This window comes from Grampus griseus (assembly GCF_964374135.1).
Source record: "Grampus griseus genome assembly, chromosome: X".
NCBI classification, from domain to species: Eukaryota; Metazoa; Chordata; class Mammalia; order Artiodactyla; family Delphinidae; genus Grampus; species Grampus griseus.
The window spans coordinates 47,128,968-47,147,895 of record NC_138999.1 but is presented as its reverse complement, the minus strand read 5'-3'; the positions used below and the strand labels follow the sequence as shown (position 1 = coordinate 47,147,895).

The 18,928-nt window shown below is 46.3% G+C and overlaps 2 protein-coding genes across 3 annotated transcripts in view; one reads left to right on the top strand and one right to left on the bottom strand.

The window, feature by feature from the left end:
* Positions 1-2,621: 2,621 nt before the first annotated feature.
* On the bottom strand, positions 2,622-10,872 carry MAGED2 (MAGE family member D2). Of its 2 annotated transcripts, none has more exons than XM_082681956.1 (13): positions 10,771-10,872; positions 9,193-9,266; positions 8,316-8,807; positions 7,434-7,742; positions 7,250-7,313; positions 6,911-6,990; positions 6,251-6,345; positions 5,469-5,548; positions 5,333-5,375; positions 4,926-4,988; positions 3,719-3,833; positions 2,940-3,346; positions 2,622-2,753 (listed from the first exon to the last, which is right to left on the bottom strand). In XM_082681956.1, the coding sequence occupies exons 2-12, from the start codon at positions 9,235-9,237 to the stop codon at positions 2,948-2,950; spliced, it is 1,785 nt and encodes a 594-aa protein (XP_082538082.1). In that variant the 5' UTR covers positions 9,238-9,266; positions 10,771-10,872; the 3' UTR covers positions 2,622-2,753; positions 2,940-2,947. The 2 variants fall into 2 exon arrangements, with proteins under 2 accessions (XP_082538082.1, XP_082538083.1); XM_082681957.1 differs by lacking the exon at positions 10,771-10,872 and adding an exon at positions 10,140-10,209.
* ITIH6 (inter-alpha-trypsin inhibitor heavy chain family member 6) overlaps positions 10,036-18,928 on the top strand; it is a gene marked incomplete at both ends in the record, with an annotated part of 50,183 nt that continues 41,290 nt past the window's right edge. The window contains 2 exon segments of the mRNA XM_082682051.1: positions 10,036-10,044; positions 17,871-17,933. Of these exon segments, the coding sequence (XP_082538177.1) occupies positions 10,036-10,044; positions 17,871-17,933 (72 nt within the window).

Sequence of the window (18,928 nt, the reverse complement as noted above, 5' to 3'; positions counted from 1 at the left end):
TAAAACTTCATTTGTTTTACTTCTGCTGAAAAAATGTTTTGAATAGTATTTTAAAATTTTGATTACACTGCTAACATCATCAGTTACATAAATTGCTAATTTACATATGTACTCTGATACCTTACAGTGTAAATAGGTTACATTTAAAGTTGCTCAGCAAATAGTTAAATGTTCATAGCTTTTACAAATTGTTAAACTTTTAAACATTTTATTTAGTCACTATAAACCCTATATTGAATAAAATTTCTTATGTATAAAGTGCAAATGTACATAATTTTTAAATAGATATACAGTATATCTGTGATATTCAAATTTCATGGGGGGTAGCAATTAGGACAAAAATGTCTAAATAGGCTTCTTGGGGGGTGATAATAAAAAATAGATAAACTGCTCTAGGAGCTTTTCCCACTCCTAGCCAAATGGAGGATATATGATACATTCTAGAATTATTTGGAATTAATGATATACTGTGGGAGTTCTTCCATTGTAGTAGTGGCCTCCAAGCTGACAAAAAACATGAACCAGGGTCTATCCCCATTTCCCCTGGCACTCCCTCTTCCTAGCTCTGGCCACTCCCCAGTTGCCTGGAACTGGACTTGATCTCTTCCTCCCTGCCTCACATGCCTTCAGTCCTTACACTTGGGTAGTGAGAAAAAGTCCATCACTTGCCCTGTCAAAGTCTAAGCCTTGTAGGAAAGGAGAAGAGGTAGGGAGCCCTGCAAACCTAGTGGTCTGCAGAGGGAAGGTAAGTGGGAAGGTCAGAGTTCTTCATGACTATGATTCACCCTTATCTCTATCAAGCACTTTGAACTCAATTTTTATTAGAATCATAGTCCCCAAGTTCCTTGCCACCCCTCACCATCACCCCCCCCCACCCATTCCATTTTCAGATGGACATCACCTGGAAGTCTGAGAGGGCCCTGGACGTGGTACCCACCCACTAGAGAGTCCTTCCTAGGTCTAAGCTGCCTCTGGCCTTGTCTACCTCTCCCAGGTACTATCCACCCAGAAGGGACCATGGCCTATGGAATTAATGGAAGAATCTTTGTTTCCAGTGAAGAACAACCTCGGCAGCAAAAGCAGGTCTCAATTCATGACCACAGGCAAGGAACTACCTTGCTCCAGGTGCAGCTTTTTCTTTTTTAGATCCTGTTCCCTAAGCAGCAAACCTTGTTCCTTTACTGCTTACAGAGTCTACAGGAGGGGAAAGGCAGCTGTTACTAGAGCCTCATTGTTTGCAAGACTCTGTCCCAGATAAGGAATCTGGTAATGTGGCAATTAGATGATGAGAGCTTCCTGGAAAGAAAGGTCCAGGGAAATACTCCCCAAAACAGGGCAAAGGTGGATCTCTGATTGCCTGCAGGCCGCATGCCTTAGTGGGCACTAGAGCTGGGAGGACTACACGAAGGGACTTTGGCACTTGCCTCCATCCTCGGTGATTTCACTGTCCAAATGGATAACCCAACCAATACCCCATCTTCCCAGGCCATTGACCCCTCATGTATAGGAACCATCACCTTCTCTCCCGTTTAACCACCTACTCCTTGGACCTTCTCATCACCCAGAGTTATCTCTGCTCTCTTCTTAAATATAATCATCCCATTGTCTGACCATCTGACTAGTGCCCCAGTTTATCCTTCCAGTTCTCTCAACATTCCTTCCCAGACACCTAGAACATGGCACGTAGCAGGCACTTAGTATATTCACTTAATGTTCTGCCTTATTCATAGACTTCAGAGACTCCTGTCCACAAACCCCTACACTGTCTCCCAGTCTGTCACACAATCTCCTCATCTTCCTCACCAAGCCTGCCTGGGTCCCACGGTCCATCTCTTCCACCATTCTGTGAACCTACTATATGTCAGACACTGTGGATACAGTAACGAAGATTCAGACTCACACACTCACTGCCCTTGGTCTTGTCCTTATTCCACAACCAAACAACAGAATGAAAACCTTGGAATAAACTAACACTCATCTTGATTCCTACAAGATTACTGAGCACCTTGCCACGGGGAAGGGGTCTCCCAAAAACCATGGGCTCCATGCTCTACTGGGGCCTCTCCACTGCCTAACATCCTTCCACAGTCCCCTCTCCAAGTCCCTTCTGTACAGTCCCTTCCCACAGGTCCTCCCCACCCACCTCCTCAGGGACTGGGCTGCACGAGTCAGCCTTCAACATCTCCCTGTCTTTTGGCTCCTGCCTGCTCAAGTCTCTCTCTCTTTTCCCAAGAAAATCCCTACTTGTTCCCGTATCTCCCTTTAGCTACCTCCCTCTCCCTCCTTCTTGTCTCACCCAAATTTCTCAAAAGGAGAGTCTATACTTGATGTTCAATCTCTATTTTTCTTCTCCAGACTTGCCCACCTCAGGGCTCTTCTTCAAAGTGTGTCCTCTATGGCTATAATCCCCATGACTCTTCACACCACTGCAATCCTGCCTGCTCTATAGGCTAGAGATGGGGCCCAACCTATCCTAGAGAAACATGCTAATTTTGCTCTAATTTTACTCTATTTGACAGTGTCACCTAAAGCTAAGCACAGATTGAGGTGGAAACTTTCCCAATTCATTTTAAAATGTGATACCAAAATGTGACAGCCCACCAAAAAAAGCAATAAACTCAGAAATGGCAAATAGATTTAATGTAGAGTGTCAATTTCAATTGATTGATAGTGGCTGCCTAGAGTGCTGTGTTGAGTAGGTTTCTGAGGATGCACCCTGGCTCGAAGAGAAAGACTGCTGGGATTAGGAATATCTGAAAACACAAGTAAAAGAAAATCAAAAAGTCAATTGATATCCACCAAAAAAGAAGGAATAAAATGCCCAAAGTAGTGTTTTCTCACACTCTCCATGTGGTCCTCCAACCTTGGCCTTCCTATAACCACCCAGCTCCTCATCCCATTCCCCCGAGGCCCGGCTTCCCCCAAGTCTAAATAGATACCTGAAATCTCACTTGTAGGAGAAACCACAGGCACCAGAGCTGCCACTGGTGCTGGCACCAGCTCCACCAAGGCCCGCGAAGAGCCCAAACGTGAGAGTGGCTGTCAGGCTGGTGCTAGCACCAAAGCTGCCACTGGCACTGGCACCAGCGCTGGCACCACCACTCTCCTGGGCTTTGGCTTTAGCTTCAGCTCCCATCTGGATCCGGGCTTTGGCCCAGGGTCCAATATCAGCTTCGTCCCAGTTGCAGGGCCCAGCAGCATTCTCAGAGCCGAGCCCAATGCCCATCCGAGCTCTAATCTCAGCCCTTGCCTTGGCTTCAGCTGCAGCCTCAGCCGCAGCCTTCATATCTGCTTCCACTGCCTCTCGGTACTGAGCTGCCCATTCCTTGGGATCCTTCTTTTGTACCTGAAACAGGAATAACAACCATCTGAAGGATCATAATCTGAACACTGAGCGCCTACAGGATGCAAATTATAGTAATACAATAAATACTACTAGTAATTATACACCTAATATTCCATCCCTGCTCTGACACTTACTATCTCTGCGACCTTGGACATAACACCTGACAACCTCTCTGAGCCTGAGTTTTCTCATCTGCAGTAAGGCAATGACATGTTAGTTTTAAGGATTAAACTATTCAGATAGAGTGTTTGCACATTAATACAGGCTTCAGAATGTTCATGCATGAGCTGCAGGCTGCTCTGCACACAGCCTACCCTAAACAGTGGCACCCCATGCTCTTGATGTGCCAGGCTTGGACAGCTCTCCAATTACCTTGCAGGCAAACTTGAGGACTTTCATCTTGCTGGTCTCATAGTAAGAGCGCAGGCCCCAGAAGAACTCATACTCAGGCGGATTGCTATTAGGGACTCTGGCATAGTCCAGGTACCTTGAAAAGAGAGGTTCAAAGCCTTTATGTCTGTAAGACCACTCGTGGCCCACTCATGCATTTAGGTGGAAAACTCCCCCACTAAATACTGCAGCTTTTCTTCCTATATTCAGCCCTATCCCACTGGTCCTGCCCAGCAGCCACGTGGAGGTGCAGGGGGCACGTGTAGGGCATTTGTTCATAGGAAGGCCACGAGTTTTGTGCCCCTTGTCACAATAACTCAGGTTCCTGTTGGGTGTGTTGTAAACAGAGGAGCCATTTCTTCAGGCCCCCTGCTCTGAGCACACCTCACCATGGGGCTTGTCCATGGCCTGGCTGAACCCTGGGACAGTCCACCCTAGAAAATGACTGTACAGGAAGAAACAGTCAACCAAGAGCAGTGGACTCCATGCATACTCTCGACCATCTGTATGTGAGCCCACAGGTGTGTGCTGGTACACTTGTATGAGTGCACACATGTTCTCCAAGGACCAAGAATAGGGTGGGCCCTGGCCAGAAAAGTCAGGAGGTCTGGGCTTCAAGTCCAAATGAATCCTTTACCAGCCGGAGCCATGCTCAGGCTTCCACTCTCCAAGCCCTAGGCTCCTCAACTGATACAGGGGATGAGATGACAGCAGCTATTCTGCAGGGTAGTTATGAAAATGAAATGAGATGTACTAGTCAAGACCCCAGCACAGTACGTGGCTGCTTAAAGCTACCATTCTATGGCATTTCTTTATGGAGATTAATTTCTATGAAGCCCTAGCTAGCATAGTAAAAAAGAACCAAGGTATTGGGGCCAGGATCTAAATACAACTCTTCCGTTTGCTACCTGTATAATAACCCTGAGCAAATTACTTCACCTCTCTGAGCTTCAGTTTCCTCATGCGTACAATACTGGTGATGACAATCCCTCCCTTGAAGAATTGTTCCAAAGGCATATGTGAGAGTACAAGTAGGTCAGGAAATGTGTGCTTCTGTTCTCTGCCACTACCTCAGGAATAAACTACCACCTGCATACGCACACATATGCACATGCACGTGCACCACAGCTTTATTACTCAGTTCTAAGACAGGCAAAATGCATGGAACACAGGAACACTAGACACTTACTTCTGCTTCACAAACTCATCAGTAATGAGCTTCTTCACATCCCCAAAAAGCGAATGATGTATCCTGACAGCAGAAAATGATAAAATACATACATACATACATAATTACATACATAGATAAATATAATTGGGGCTGTTGCACTTCCCAGATGTGGGCAGAGACATTTCCAACATGGAAAAGAGGCTTCCAACCTAAGATGGAAGCTCCACAGAAGCCCAAGAGTCAGTGAGACAGACAGCAGAGTTCAGGACCATTTCCCCATCCACCCAGGTCAGAACCCTGGACCCTCTACCCAGTCCAGCAACCATGCCCACTCCACCAGATCACCAGGCTGATGCAATCCTGGGACCATCTTCTCTTGCCAAAGGACAACACAGACAGCAAGCACTGACAGAGCCCAATCATACCCAGGGCGCAGCCCCAACTTGCGCAGCACCTCCCAGATGACAGCTGCAAGGGGAGGCAAAAGGAAACAGGGATAGAAAATGAACATGTGGAATTCCGACCATGACCCCCCATTCAGCTGCCAGCCCAGCCACTCACCCTCGCTGGACCTATTTCCGTTCATGAAGATGATGCTAAGAAGCACCATGAGGAGACCCAGCTTTGGTGAGTCCTTGGTCCTAGGGGAATAATGGGACAGAGAGAAGGTTTACATCCAGGAGCTATCTGCAAAAAAACACACCAGCCAGCTCACTAGGCTAGCTTCTCCCAGATTCTTCACATATGAGAGAATTCTGCCCAGTCTATGCTTCAAGCTCTATGTGACCCTGGGCAAGGCACTTAGACTCTCCTATTCATAAAATGGGAAAATCACATTCTCCTCTCCCCAGGTTGCTGAGAGGATAGAATTGTACTTGTACTTGTCAACCCAGTACAACCCGGACACCCAGCCAATGTGAGTCCTTTCTTGCTCTCCCAGACCCCTCAGCTCCAAGAGAATTCTATGCACAGCCCCACTGATGCTCCTGGCCTTCAAACATCATGAGCCACTCATACCAGGAAGCCCTCCTGTGAGAACCATTCTACCAAGGCCAACAGGAAGAGATAAGCAATGACAGGTCTGCTTTCCTGGGAAGCTTCGGGAGAAACAAAAAGCCTGACAGTAGGAGTGCCCTGCCCCAGGCTTCTACACCCTACAGTAAATCATAATCAGGTATCACTATTGTGTGCAGGGCTCCAACTACGTGCAGGAGCTGGAATAGGGGTTTTTAGGCTCTGTCTTTCCTGACTTCCTAAGGGGATGTGGGGAGAGGACAGGGATGGAGTAGTACCATGGGCAAAAGCAGAAGCCTCCCTCCCACCCCAGCCCTTTCCCAGCTTACGTTCCCAGTATGCCTGCATCAGTGGGCTCTAAGGTGCTGAGAAGAATGTACAAGTGGTCATTCTTATCAATTTCCTTTAATTGGATCCCAAATACCTGCAGATGTGGAAAACAGCTTGTGAGATCACAGAATTCAGCTTTCTGGGCATCCCACAGCTCCCCCTGTGACTAGGGGTGTGTGTGTGTGTGTGTGAGTGTGTGTGTGTGTGTGTGTGTGTGTGTGTGTGTATGTGTGTGTGTGAGAGAGAAACATCAGTGAGATAATGCCCTTAAATCACTTAGCTGAGTGGCCAGCACACGGCAAACAGGCAACAAATGCATTATTTTTAATCAACATCATCTTTGTGATTAGTGGGAATCTAGGCAGCCAGAGAGTGGGGAATGAAAGGGAGAAAGAACATCTGAAATACATTATAGGACATGTCCAGCAGTGGACAGAAGTCAGGACTAAGCTGGGTGGCTTGGGTCCTAGCTGTGATTTTACCACTGACTTACTGTGTGACCTCAAGCTAGTCTATGCCCCTTGCTAGGCCACTGTCTGCCCATCTGCACAGTGATGGGGCTGGATTAGTCTCTGTGGTACCCCCCAGTAAAGACATGTACACCTTTGTTTGATTCAAGGCTACCCCATTGCACCCATCCCCCAGGTCTGCCCCTTCACCTTCTCCAAGGAATAGCCTGCTCGTTCAATGATTTCAGGGTACACATCAGTGTATTCTTTGATGATGTCCTTCAGCATGTCTGCAAGGGGAGAGTGTTGCGAGCACCTGGGCAGAAGTGAGGCCGGGTGGCCCCCATACCCAAACTAAAGACCCTTCACCAACCCTGCTGTGGGTGGCATAAACACGTTCTAAGCTAATGAACAGAGATACTACTACTGCTAAATTAGAACTTTAGGAGGACATAAGTGGGAGCAGGAGAGCAAGAAATGCCCTCAGCACATGGGGGAGAGGGCAATGGAGAACAGAGCTGGGGGAAGGGAGGGTTAGTAGAACTCTACCTGAGCGTTTGATGGGAATCTTCGTCTGGTCTTTAACCAACAGGTACTTCACCAAATCATTGGCCTGGGAGAGGAGGAAAAGATGGAATGATCAAAACATGCTTGCAGAAGACTTGAGAGGATGGCAGAGAAGAGGGCAGGCAAAGCAGTGAATAACGCTGAGTGGAGAGGACAGGTTTCTTACCCTCCCTTGCAAAAGGGCTACATCCCGAGGTGGTGGTGTTTCAGGCTCTTGGGATGACTGGAGCTTGGCAGCTCTGCGGCGAGCCTTCCCCCTACGGGCCTTAGGTGACCTCAGAGAAAGCAAAGCTCTCCGGGCCCAAGCAGCCAACCGAGTCCTTGATGCCCTGCGGGCCCAAAAGGCTATGGGGCCCCTTGAAGCCCTGCGGGCCATTGAGGCCATTAGGGCCTTTGAGATCCTTCGGCCGCCCGTGGTTCCAGAAGCCTGACTCTGATCACTGCTGCCATCCTCTTCCCCATTCAGATGCTTCACCTGCATCAATGGAGAGCAAGCACAACATTGCCAGATGATGCAGATGGTCCTTTTTCCTCATCTTCTCTCTTCCTGAAGTCCCCTCTAATCCCACTCTTGTAGTAACTGCCTGAGTCTTGGATTTGTCTTTCACTGTTTTCCAAGCAGGAGTTTCATCTTCCCACCAGGCCAGGAGCAACACAAGGATGGGGCCTGAGGCTTCTCCTCCTCCTGTGTGCACCACTGGCTCTGCTTATACCATCCTGGACATGTCACTCCACCTCTCTGGGACTCAGCTTCCTTCTCTACAAAACTAGATTACTTTCAGGATTTAATGAGATAACCTGTGTGAATGTGCCTAGCTCAAGGCCTGACATATGGTAGCTACTATGTAAATATAAACTGCATTTCATTCAGATTGCAGCTGTTCGTATTCCTGTCTCATGTGCCCACCAGTCTGTGAGCTTTCTGAAAACAGGAATTATATCACATTTCTCTTAGTGTCCCGCCACAGCCTTGATGAGCTGAGGGAACTTTCTAAAGGTTTATAGAACCATGAACCAACTGAGAGAAACAGAAAGGCAAGGGTCTTACCTTTCGGGCTTTCTTGGCCTTGACCTTGGGCCGAGTATCCTGATTCTCCTGAGCCTGTGCAGCTGCACCCTCAGGCTCAGGTTCATCTGCCAGAGCCTGAGAGGCAGCAGCCTCAGTCTCCAGGGTCTTTGTATTGACCTTCGTATCAGCCCCACAGCTGACCTTTTTGGTCTCAGTAGCAGGCATTGTCACAGCCTGAGGGTCAGTATTCTGCATCTTGGTGTCAGCTGCTGGATTCTTCGTTTCAGCTGCCAGAACCTGGGTATCAGTCAGCTTAGTGGTAGCTGAGGCCTGAGTGGCAGATACCTCCTGAGCCTCTGTGGCCTTTGAGACCTCTGTGGTCTTTGAAACTCCTGCAGCATTTGAGACCTTCATGGCCTTTGAGACCTCTGGTGCCTTTGAGGCCTTCGGTGCCTCTGAGACCTCCAAGTTCTGGGTCACTGTCAATAGGGTCTGCATCTTCAAGCCACGGTCCTCTTCTGAAGCTTCAGCCTGCAAGAGGAAGCAGGGAAGCTCACAGACCTTCTCCCCACCCCCAACTAGGCAAATGGCCCCAAAATTCCAGGGCCTCACTTCTCTGACCTACACTAACTCCTACTTGCAGTGTGCTCTGACCACCTCAGCCCAACAAGGCCTCCCTTTCCTCTGAGCAGAAGAGGGGCGGGCCTACCCTCCCTCCCGCCTTCCTTCCTCCCTCCTTCCTTCCTCCCTCCTTCCTTCCCTCCTCCCTCCCTCTACTTGGGGGAGGGAGGCGGCAACGAAGCAGGTAGGTAGATGGAGAAGGGCTGGGATGGGAGGGGAGGTGCCAAGAGATTTGGGGCAGCAACAGGGGCTGGAGAGCAAATGCAGCTAGGGAGAGGGCAGAAGAAGGGCTTACCTGGAAGTGGGTTGGACCCGTACCACTCTCGCTTGTGTCAGACATGTCTCAAGTTGGCCTGGCAAGAGCTGAGCCTGAAGGAGAGAAGGCCTGGGTTAAGAGGCGAGCTCACTTAACGTCCTCTCTCCCGCTCGGCCTGGAGGCTGATACCCACCTTCCCTAGGGTCCCAATCCCAAACCCTCTCCCCACCCCCCCAAGGCCCCCGTTCTCAAATTCAGTAATCCAGAGCGCCTAGATCTCAATTCTCTGCAGCCGTACCCTCCCCTACTCCAGGAAGATGTGCCAGCGCGGCAGCTCTGAGGACCCCGCCCCTTTTCCCAGTGCACACCCCCCCAGCCGCAAGTCGACAGTGCGCATGCGCATCCGTTGCAGGGCCCATCTCAGCCCCGCCCGCTTTCCCAGCAGAAGCTTTCTTTGATGTCCACCGTGCACATGCGCATTTGGCAGCTGGCTTGTCTCCAAGCTGGCCTTTCACTACACGCCCCTTTCCAGAGATCCATAGTGCGCATGCGTAAATAGAGGCTCAGTCCAGTACTTTTTTCCAACACGCCCCTCTCCAAGTTCGTAGTACCATTCGGTCCCGCCCCCTCCCCAACAAGCCTCTCTCTCAAATTGTCGCAGCGTCTGGGGGTCCAGGCCCCTCCCCTGCTGACATCCAGCCCAAGTCCACTGCACCGTCCGGTCCCGCCCTTTTTCATAATACGCCCCCCTCCAAACAGGGGCCAAGCGCATCTTGGTTCCGCCCCTTCCCTAATACACCCCCCTCCTCAAATCAGTATTGAGCTAGTGATTCCATCTTGGGCCCAGCCAAACAGGGTCCTGTCCCCTCCCTTCCCGGCCGGATGGATCCGGTATGATCCGGTCCTTAGAGCAGGATTTCTCCAGATCCCAGAGGGTGGGCCGACCCCTCCCGGGCTCGGATCCAGAGCTGGGCCCCCCTGCTCACCTCGTCCTTCTACTACTCCTGAGTGCGTCCACTCCCTCTGAGCCCCTCATAAACTCAGACTGCCCTCCCCCCTCCAGGCCGGAAGTGGTCCCGCCCCTTTCCGCCTCCCTAGGGGGCCTCCGTCCCAGCCAGTCTGCCCTTCCCCCCCGCCCGCTCCTCATTCCTTATCCCCCACTCCGTACCACTCCGTATTCCCTCTGCCTTGTTCCCTGCTCCCTATTTCTCCATCGCCGTTCCTAGTTACCCCACAGAATTCCGGATTCCCATTCCTTACATCCTCCTTCATGCTACCATTGCACCCCCTCCCCCAGTATTCCTTAACCCTTCTCTACATCCCCTGTTTTCTTCTCTTAATTTCCACTTCCTCTCAGTATTCCCCTTCCCCCTCATATTCTCCATCCACCACTCAACACGCCTGGTTCCCAGTTTTTCTCCCCCTCTTCCTCAACTAGCCTCTGCTCTCCAGTCCATACAGCCTACTACTCTCTCGGTCGTCTTCGTTGCCTACATCCCACTCCGAGTAACCTCTCCCCTAGCTGCAGTGGTGCAGTAAAAATTGACCACCTGCCTGGCTCTAGGTTCGAGGGGACTGGAACCACTGTCTGGAAACCCCAATCTCAACGTCCCTCACCTTGTCCTCTAGCGAGTCCGGAATTCGTCTGCCCTCTCTCAGTCCCTCTCGAAGTCTCAGCCTTCTGGACTAGAGCTGCAGCCAGCCCAGCCCAGCCCAGCCCAGCCCCTTTCCGCAGCCCCCTGCCACCCCCCTTCTCCTTCCTCGGGGGTGGGGCAATGGGGCCCCGCTCAGGGCTGTCTGACGCCGAAGCCCGTGTTTATGCCACTGTACCAGGCTTGGTCTGAAGCCATTCCAAACCAAAACTACCGCCTCAAAGCGATTCATTCATTGAATATGTTTATATATATATATATATATATATTGCTTATTGCAAAAGTAACATGTTGTAGTTGTGAAATTTCAAATTATGCAGAAATATGTAACATACCAATGAAAGGCCACCCTTATCTCATGCCCCAGAAATAACCAGTACTAACGTTCTGATATACATTCTTCCAGATTTGTTTCTATTTATATACTAATTATTTGGGTTTTCTCCCCACAAATGGTACACTATACCTACTGTTCTGTGACCAGGGTTTGTTTTATTTTTTCCCAGTTATATATTCTAAACAGCTTTCCATAGTGCACATTTTTCTTAACTGCTCCATAATCTTTTCTCTGTAAATGTCCCATAATGTATTTAACCAGTCCAGGATACATAGACATTTAGATTGTTTTCATTTTTTATTTACTATTACAAGCAGTGCTGACTCCATTTTGATACAAAACTTGTCAACTTTAAAAAGATACACAGAATAACATTTCCACCAGCAATGTCTCTTGCATGTTTATGTGTTGCATATACTACAAATATTTTTCATGTTATTTAGGATAATATTTGCTATACAAAAAGGATTAATTATTATGTAGTGAAATGTATCAGGTTTTCCTTTACCATGACTAGATTCTGCTTCATGCTTAGAGATGCTTTCCACACTCCTGTTATAATAATCACTGCTTTTATTCCAAGCAGTTTTATGGTTTTATTATTTACATTTAAATGTTTGATCACTCCAACATTTATTTTGTATAAAGATTAATTATTTTCCAAAAATATAGCCTCATCCCTACACCATGTGCAAATTAATCCATCTTTTCCCCCACTGATTTGAAATGGCACCTTTACCACGTAATAAATTCACATAAGTATCAATAATTGGGTCTATTCAAGAGAACAAAATAAGATGTATAAAAAATTGAAAGTAAACAACATTATCATTAATTACAGAGTATATGAATGCAGACCTGGACAACCTGAGAGCATCAATTAATGTTGTTAGAAACCATAATAAAAGTCAACACAGTGGTCAGTTATAGAATTAATATTCAATATGTTTCCTATATCAAAAGTAATTCAAATGGTTATGTCTTCTGCTTTATGAAGTCACCTTTTCCTCTATTAAGCAAATAAAATATGAATCCCTATGTTCTATGGACAATTCAACATACACATGCACACATACACACATACTTCACAGATATTCATGGTGGGCTTCTGTTCGCCTGACTTTTTCTCTAAATTGTTGCTCCCTCCAAGTTTGTGACATCAGCTCACCACTTTCTTACCTCCTAGGTTCTCTCCCCCCATCTACAGGGCTTTATTTCACACTAGACACAGCCCTTCTTTTCTTCCAGTTCTAGTACCCCAAATTCCCATCCCTTTCAAATCATGGCAAGCCTTGAATGCCAAGATAAAGACTTTGGTCTTGATCCTGATAACACTGAGAGATTATTGAAGGGTTCTAGGCTTGGATGCAACATAGATTTGTGTTCTAGAAAGAACACCACTCTAGCTGCCTAACCCATTAGGAGTATGAATTAGATGTCTTCCTGGAAAAAGGGAGAGTAGTCATCCAGGTAAACAATGATTGTGGTTAGGCCTAGAGTGGTAGCAGTGGAGGTCATGAGAAGTGATTGAATTCAGAAGATATTAAAGAAATAAAAAGCAAGGCTTTATGAATAGTTGGATGTAGGGAAAGGGGTGAGGAGGAGGGAAGTGTCAAAGGCAACTTTTGGGAATCATTTGAGAGATCAAATGTGTAGATGGTAACCCCTTTCACTAACATATGGAATACTAACGGCTCTTCCCTGGGCCTGGGAAGAATAAAAACCTTAGAAGAGACGGGGCCCAGGGAAGAGCCCTGGAGGCCAACAGCAACCTCAGCATAGGTGAAGGAAAAGGAGCCCAGGAGAGAGACAGATAAGTAATGACCAAGGAGACAGAGCGAAAAGCAGGAGAAAGTAATGCCACAAAACCAAAGGAAGAGAATATTTCAAAAGGTGGGAGGAGTCAATAGTGTTGAATACTACCCAGAGGTCAAGAAAAGTCCTGAAAAATGTCTAGGGATTGTAGCAGTCAGGTAGTGGTCTGGTCTCTGGTGACCACGGAGGGGATAGTTTCACACTTGTGGCATAGGTCGATAACTGTTTACTCCAGTATACATTCTCCTCTCCTTCCCTATTAATAGAAAATCTGATTTTTACCTGGACACATAGCCTCCTGGAATAAAGGCCATGAGGACAAGGGTCACACCCTAAGGATAGTGGAGGAGTAAACTGAGAAGAATCGGGATCTCTAACAATTTCATAGGACCACCATACAAACTTTGGACTGCCTAACTCTGGATTTCTTTTAGGTGAGATAAATACATGTATGTCTGATTGAAGCCACTGTTTGGGAGTCTATGCCATGCAGAAGTTTTATGACTGCAGTGAGTTGAGATGTGAATTGCAGGTGAGGTATTCCTGACAATGAGCATAAACTACTCTTTCAAGAAATGTCTGACTCTGATTTTGAGACTCTCCCAAAATCTAGCCCTGACTAGTTTTCCAGGCTTTTTCTTGCTATTTTTCTGAGTACTGTGTATATTCCAAACAAACACTTCACTATTACCAGATGTGCCCTGCCTTCTCTTAGGAGCCATTGCTCATACGATTTCTTCCCTATGGAACGCCCTCTGTTATATCTACCCTCTGTTACAACCTCCATCATTTTAAATTCCACAACATTTTAAGTCCTGGTTGTGGCCTTTGGGATCCTGGGATAACTTTAAAAGAATATAGAGTCAGATCCTTAGGAGATATTGGACTCAAGGGACTCAGGCAAAATCTCAGTCCATGTCCATCAGAGAGATATTCCCAGAGACTTTCAAAGCCAAACTTCCCCAGTGCCTCTCAATGCCAAACACCTTCATAGCATAATACCATAATCATTCATCTTATGATCTGGGGATCAGAGGACAGGATGAAACCTTAACAGGAGAGAAAAAAATAAATTCACTTACAATCTTCATCATTTGACTAGAGAGATTTCCTCCCACCTTCTCTCTTTGTAAACTCTTGGAATCTTTTGAACTTCAGCATCTGCCCATAAACTCTGATGAACCTAGGTCACTGTGTCCCAGACCGGTTTCCAGCATTCATAAATCAGCAGGAAAATACCTGAAATCATATAGATTCTACATATTAACTAGGAACGAAGATGAAAAGCTGAGTTATCACCAAGCAGCTCTGTTCAGGTGATAAGGAAAGGCAGGCTAAAGACTGCTTACTGCAGAATGTCAGGGGATGAAACTGCCTAGTACCGGGACATCCAAGATTTCAGACACCTAAAGCTTACATGAGAAGCCCAGAATATCCTCACCACCAGTCCTCTCCTAACACATTTCCCTTCCCCCAAACTATATAAAAATCAGTACCTCTGAATGTTGGAAAATTCTGAAGGCTGGGAGTAAGTGGCAAAGATTTCCTTCCAAGGCTACCTATCACTTCTTTAGTCATCTAAGTTGTACAGCACAGCCTAGCAACCAACTTAATATTGGACATCAGACTTTCCTGTTCTTCACGTTTCCTAAGCCTTTCCCATCACTGGAAAAGCTTCCTAACCAACCCTTCTCCTGGACCCCACTCCCTATCGCTGTTGGATTCTTTCTGTTCCCAATACTCAGAGAAAGCAGCTCCCCTCCTTTCCATTTCCAGGCTCATGTGCCCTCTCCCTTGAGCTGCTGGTGAATTCTTATTGTTTTCTTCCTTTTATGTACAGGGCAATTTAATTCATTTTGTATCACTCTAAGCCCTGAGAGCTATTCTTTCCACAGCCAAAATGACTACATTTTATTAAACCAAAGGCAAATTTCCCATAGACGAGGAAACCGGCTACCCACTTTTGAACTAACACTCCTTCTCCCCTGCTCTTTGCACATTGAGTCCTTCATCAACACATACCTGTGAGGCAGGTTCACATGCAGACATTGAGCATCAACTATATATTATGCACCTCTACAGAGGTGGCTCTTTCTCTTGAGGGGCTTACATTTCTACTGTTTGAGCATTAGCCTCCTTTTATGGTGGACAAACTGGGGGTGAGGGAGGTAACTTGCCCATGACAGAGCAACTAATGAATGGCAGAGAGAGGACTTGAACCCAGGCCAGTACGATGCCGAATACCAGAGCCTCCACTACTATGCTCAAGTACTGCCAATGTTTTAAGTCCCATAATATCCTTTCCAACCCTCTTCATAAACATATGCAAGGCACATTACAGTGTGATTTTCCTCCGTGGAGGCAAGTCTAATTGGATATCCACATACCCATTCTGATATTGTCATAAAGTGTCATAGGATATATAACTATTTTGTTGTAAGATCAACATGAAGTTTTTAAGATCTTATTTTTATTAAAGTAATGCACATACATTGCAACAAATCAAACAGTAAGAAGGAGCACATGATAAAAACCAATGGTCCCCTGCCTTGACTCTCCCCATCTCCATCCCACCCCTTCAAAGCAACCTTTTAACAGTTCTTGGGCTTCCCTGGTGGCGCAGTGGCTGGGAATCTGCCTGCCAGTGCAGGGGACGCAGGTTCGAGCCCTGGTCCGGGAGGATCCCACATGCTGCGGAGTGGCTAGGCCCATGCACCACAACTACTGAGCCCACGTGCCGCAACTACTGAAGCCCGTGCGCCTAGAGCCCGTGCTCCACTATGAGAGAAGCCACCACAATGAGAAGCCCACACACTGCAAAGAAGAGTAGCCCCTGCTCTCCGCAACTGGAGAAAGCCCGTGCACAGCAACGAAGACCCAACGCAGCCAAAAATAAAATAAATAAATTTATAAAAAACAAACCAAAAAAAAACCCAGTTCTTGCACTTAGTTCTGCTGGTGGCTCCCTTTACAACTCTAGATAACATGTATATACTTTGTCTCTTGGTTTATAAAATTTAGACAATATCCTGTTGACTCTCAAGTATGACAATGAGGGCTTTGTTTCTGTACACTGCCTCACTTTCCCTCCACTCCCCTGCAATGTTTAACGCTGATATTCCTTTGTTGTTCCTAGTTAACTTTGTAACTTGAAAAAATACATATACTCAAACCTCTATTCCTTATTCCATCCATTTTTGACAGGTAATTTTGACTACCCACTTTTTAGGACAAGGATATTAGAGCCACCACCCTCCCTCTGCCCATTGAACGACCCACATTGTCAGTTTGATCTTTCCTTCACATTGTCTAGGTTATTAACATTTACATTCTGTCCTGCAACCACAACCAGCTCTTCCCTGCTTTGTCTTCATGTTGACTGTAAAACCTGAAAACCAGTCATGATTTACATTATCATGACTATGTAAATATTTTTCAAAACCCAGCCAAATAGTGAGCCAGGAATACAGTTCCTTCTCTACAAGTCCTATGTCACAATCTTTCGGCCTCTCCAAAGAGAATGTTTCTACTATCAAGGTCAAAGGGAGTCCCTCTTATATTCCATCAGCTTCTTATAATCATGTTATGTTTTATTTTGCTTTGTAGTTAGACCATGATTTTTTCGAACAGGTACACACACACACACACACACACACACACACACACACACACGGATTCTCTAATAGCCTTTCTTTATTCCTTGAATTATTTGCCTTTATTGTATTCATTCTTTCAACAAACATTTATTATCTACAATGTGCCAGGCACTGTTCTAGAAGCTGAGGATACAGCAGTGAAACAGATCCTTGTCCCCATGGAGGTGATATTCTAGTGAGGAAGAAAGAGAAAATGATCAGATAAATAAGTAAAATATATAACAAGTTTAAGTGTTATCAGTGCTATAGAGAAAAATAAATCAGGGTAAAAAGGATAGGGAATGCCAGTGAGAGTGGGAGGTTATTGAAGTTTTAAATAGGTTGGTCAGAGAAAGACTCACTGAAAAGGTAGCATGTGAACAAAGACTTGCATGAAGTGAGAGAGCTAGCCAAGTGGATGCCTGGGGAAAGAACATTCCAAATAGAAAGAACAGTCAGTGCAAAGGCCCTAGAGCAGGACTGTGCCTGGCATTGTTTGTCTCGTGCCTGCCATTTTTGAAGAACATAAAAGTCAGTGTTGCTAGACTAGTGGAGGAAGGCAAGGAGGGAAGTAATAGAAAATGAAGTCAGATAGGTAATGGGGGCCTGATCTTATAGGGCCCTGTAAGGCAAGCCACAGTGGAATCCACAGGAGGGTTTTTAGCAGAGGTGGGAGAGTATCTGACTTGGGTTTTAAAAGGATCCCTCTGGCTGTTGTGAAAATATACTGGTGAAGGGGGCAGGGATGACAAATTAGGAAGCTGAAGACCAGTGAGGAGGCTGTTGTAGTAATTGCTTGGGTTGGATCCACTATTACCTGGGTTCACTGTTCTGGGCACCTGTTCTGGAAATCCTTCTTCAGCTTTGGAAAATTAACTTCTAACAAGTTTTTGACAAATTGTCCTTTATTTTTTCTGTTCTCTCTGGCTAGGACTCCTGTTATTCAGATGTTGAACCTGCTGGATTAATCTTCATCTCTTAAATTTTCTCTCCTACTTTGTGTTTCTTTGTTTTTTGGCCCTGCATCCTGGGAAATTTCCTCAATTTTATTTCCCAGTCCTTCTGTTGATTTTCTTTTAATTTCAGCAACTTATTTTCCATCCCTAAGGAGTCTTTCTTTTCTCTGATTGTTCCTGTTCTGTGGCATTTACGTCTTGTTTTTTTCATGTTTTACCTTCTTGAAATTTGCTGAGGATATTATTTCTTTTCTGAAATTCTCTTTCCTTTCCAAAATTCCCCAATTTCTCTGGGGTCAGTTGTTCTATTTTCTTATTTTAGTCTTTTGCTTTCATGCTGCAGGTTCCCTTAATTTGCCTGAAGACCCTTGGTTATCCATCCCAGGTAAGGGAAAAGGACTGGTAGCTGATGTGGGTTTCTCTGTTGTTGTATAAGCAGAGCTGTTTTTTTCTAGCTAGGGCTCTCTCCCATGAGGAAATTCTGACAGGAAACCTCGTGTGGACTTGGGGGAGGTTGCAACTGACAGGCCATGGGTCACCAAATACAAGAATGAGGAGGCTTTGTTATGCGATACCAAATGCCATAGGACAAGTCTGAATGTTCCCTACGCAGTTTGTAAAATGTCGTTAGAGATTTTGCCTGAAGGTAAGTGCTGGGGCTGCATGTGCTCTATGTGGATGGAAAGGGCAGAGGGATAGGGGTTCTGACTGATGCTGATGTCCCGTGTGCACACCTTCAAGTAATTTTCTTTCTCAGCTCCAGTTCTCACTCCTGCCCTCCACAGTTCCTGTAGACACAGTCCAGAGCATCTCTGGGTTCCCACAGGCAGACTGACGCCCATCAACTGAGCATCTCCCCACCCCTCCCCCACCTAGGTCTCCAGAGGGACAGGGAGCTTCCCATACTTTCGAGATCAATCAGGCCTCATCCAGCTCTAGTCCTAGCAGCTAATGTTTACTGAATGCTTACCATGTGCCAAGCATTCTGAAAGTACAAGCTTTTTTAATCTTCATAACAACTTTATGAAATAGGTACTATTATTACTCTCTTTTTATAGGTAAGGAAACTGAGGCTGCAGAGCAATTAATTAAATTTCACAATATTACACTCTCAGTAAGTGGCAGAACTGAGACAAACCCAGATGGTCTGAGTCCAGTAGTTCTACTTTGAACCACTATCTTATTTTCTCAGTCCTACCCTAGCCTATCTTGGCCTCTGAATATTCTGCAGATTGTAAGACTCATATCTGTAAGAGTCAATTTTTATGGGACCCTAAGTAAATCCTTCCTGTCTCAAGGCTAAAATCCATGCCAGAAAGGACCAGGATTGGGGCCTTGCTCCACCAACCCCTCTCTCATATCAGCTACCTTTTTAAGATG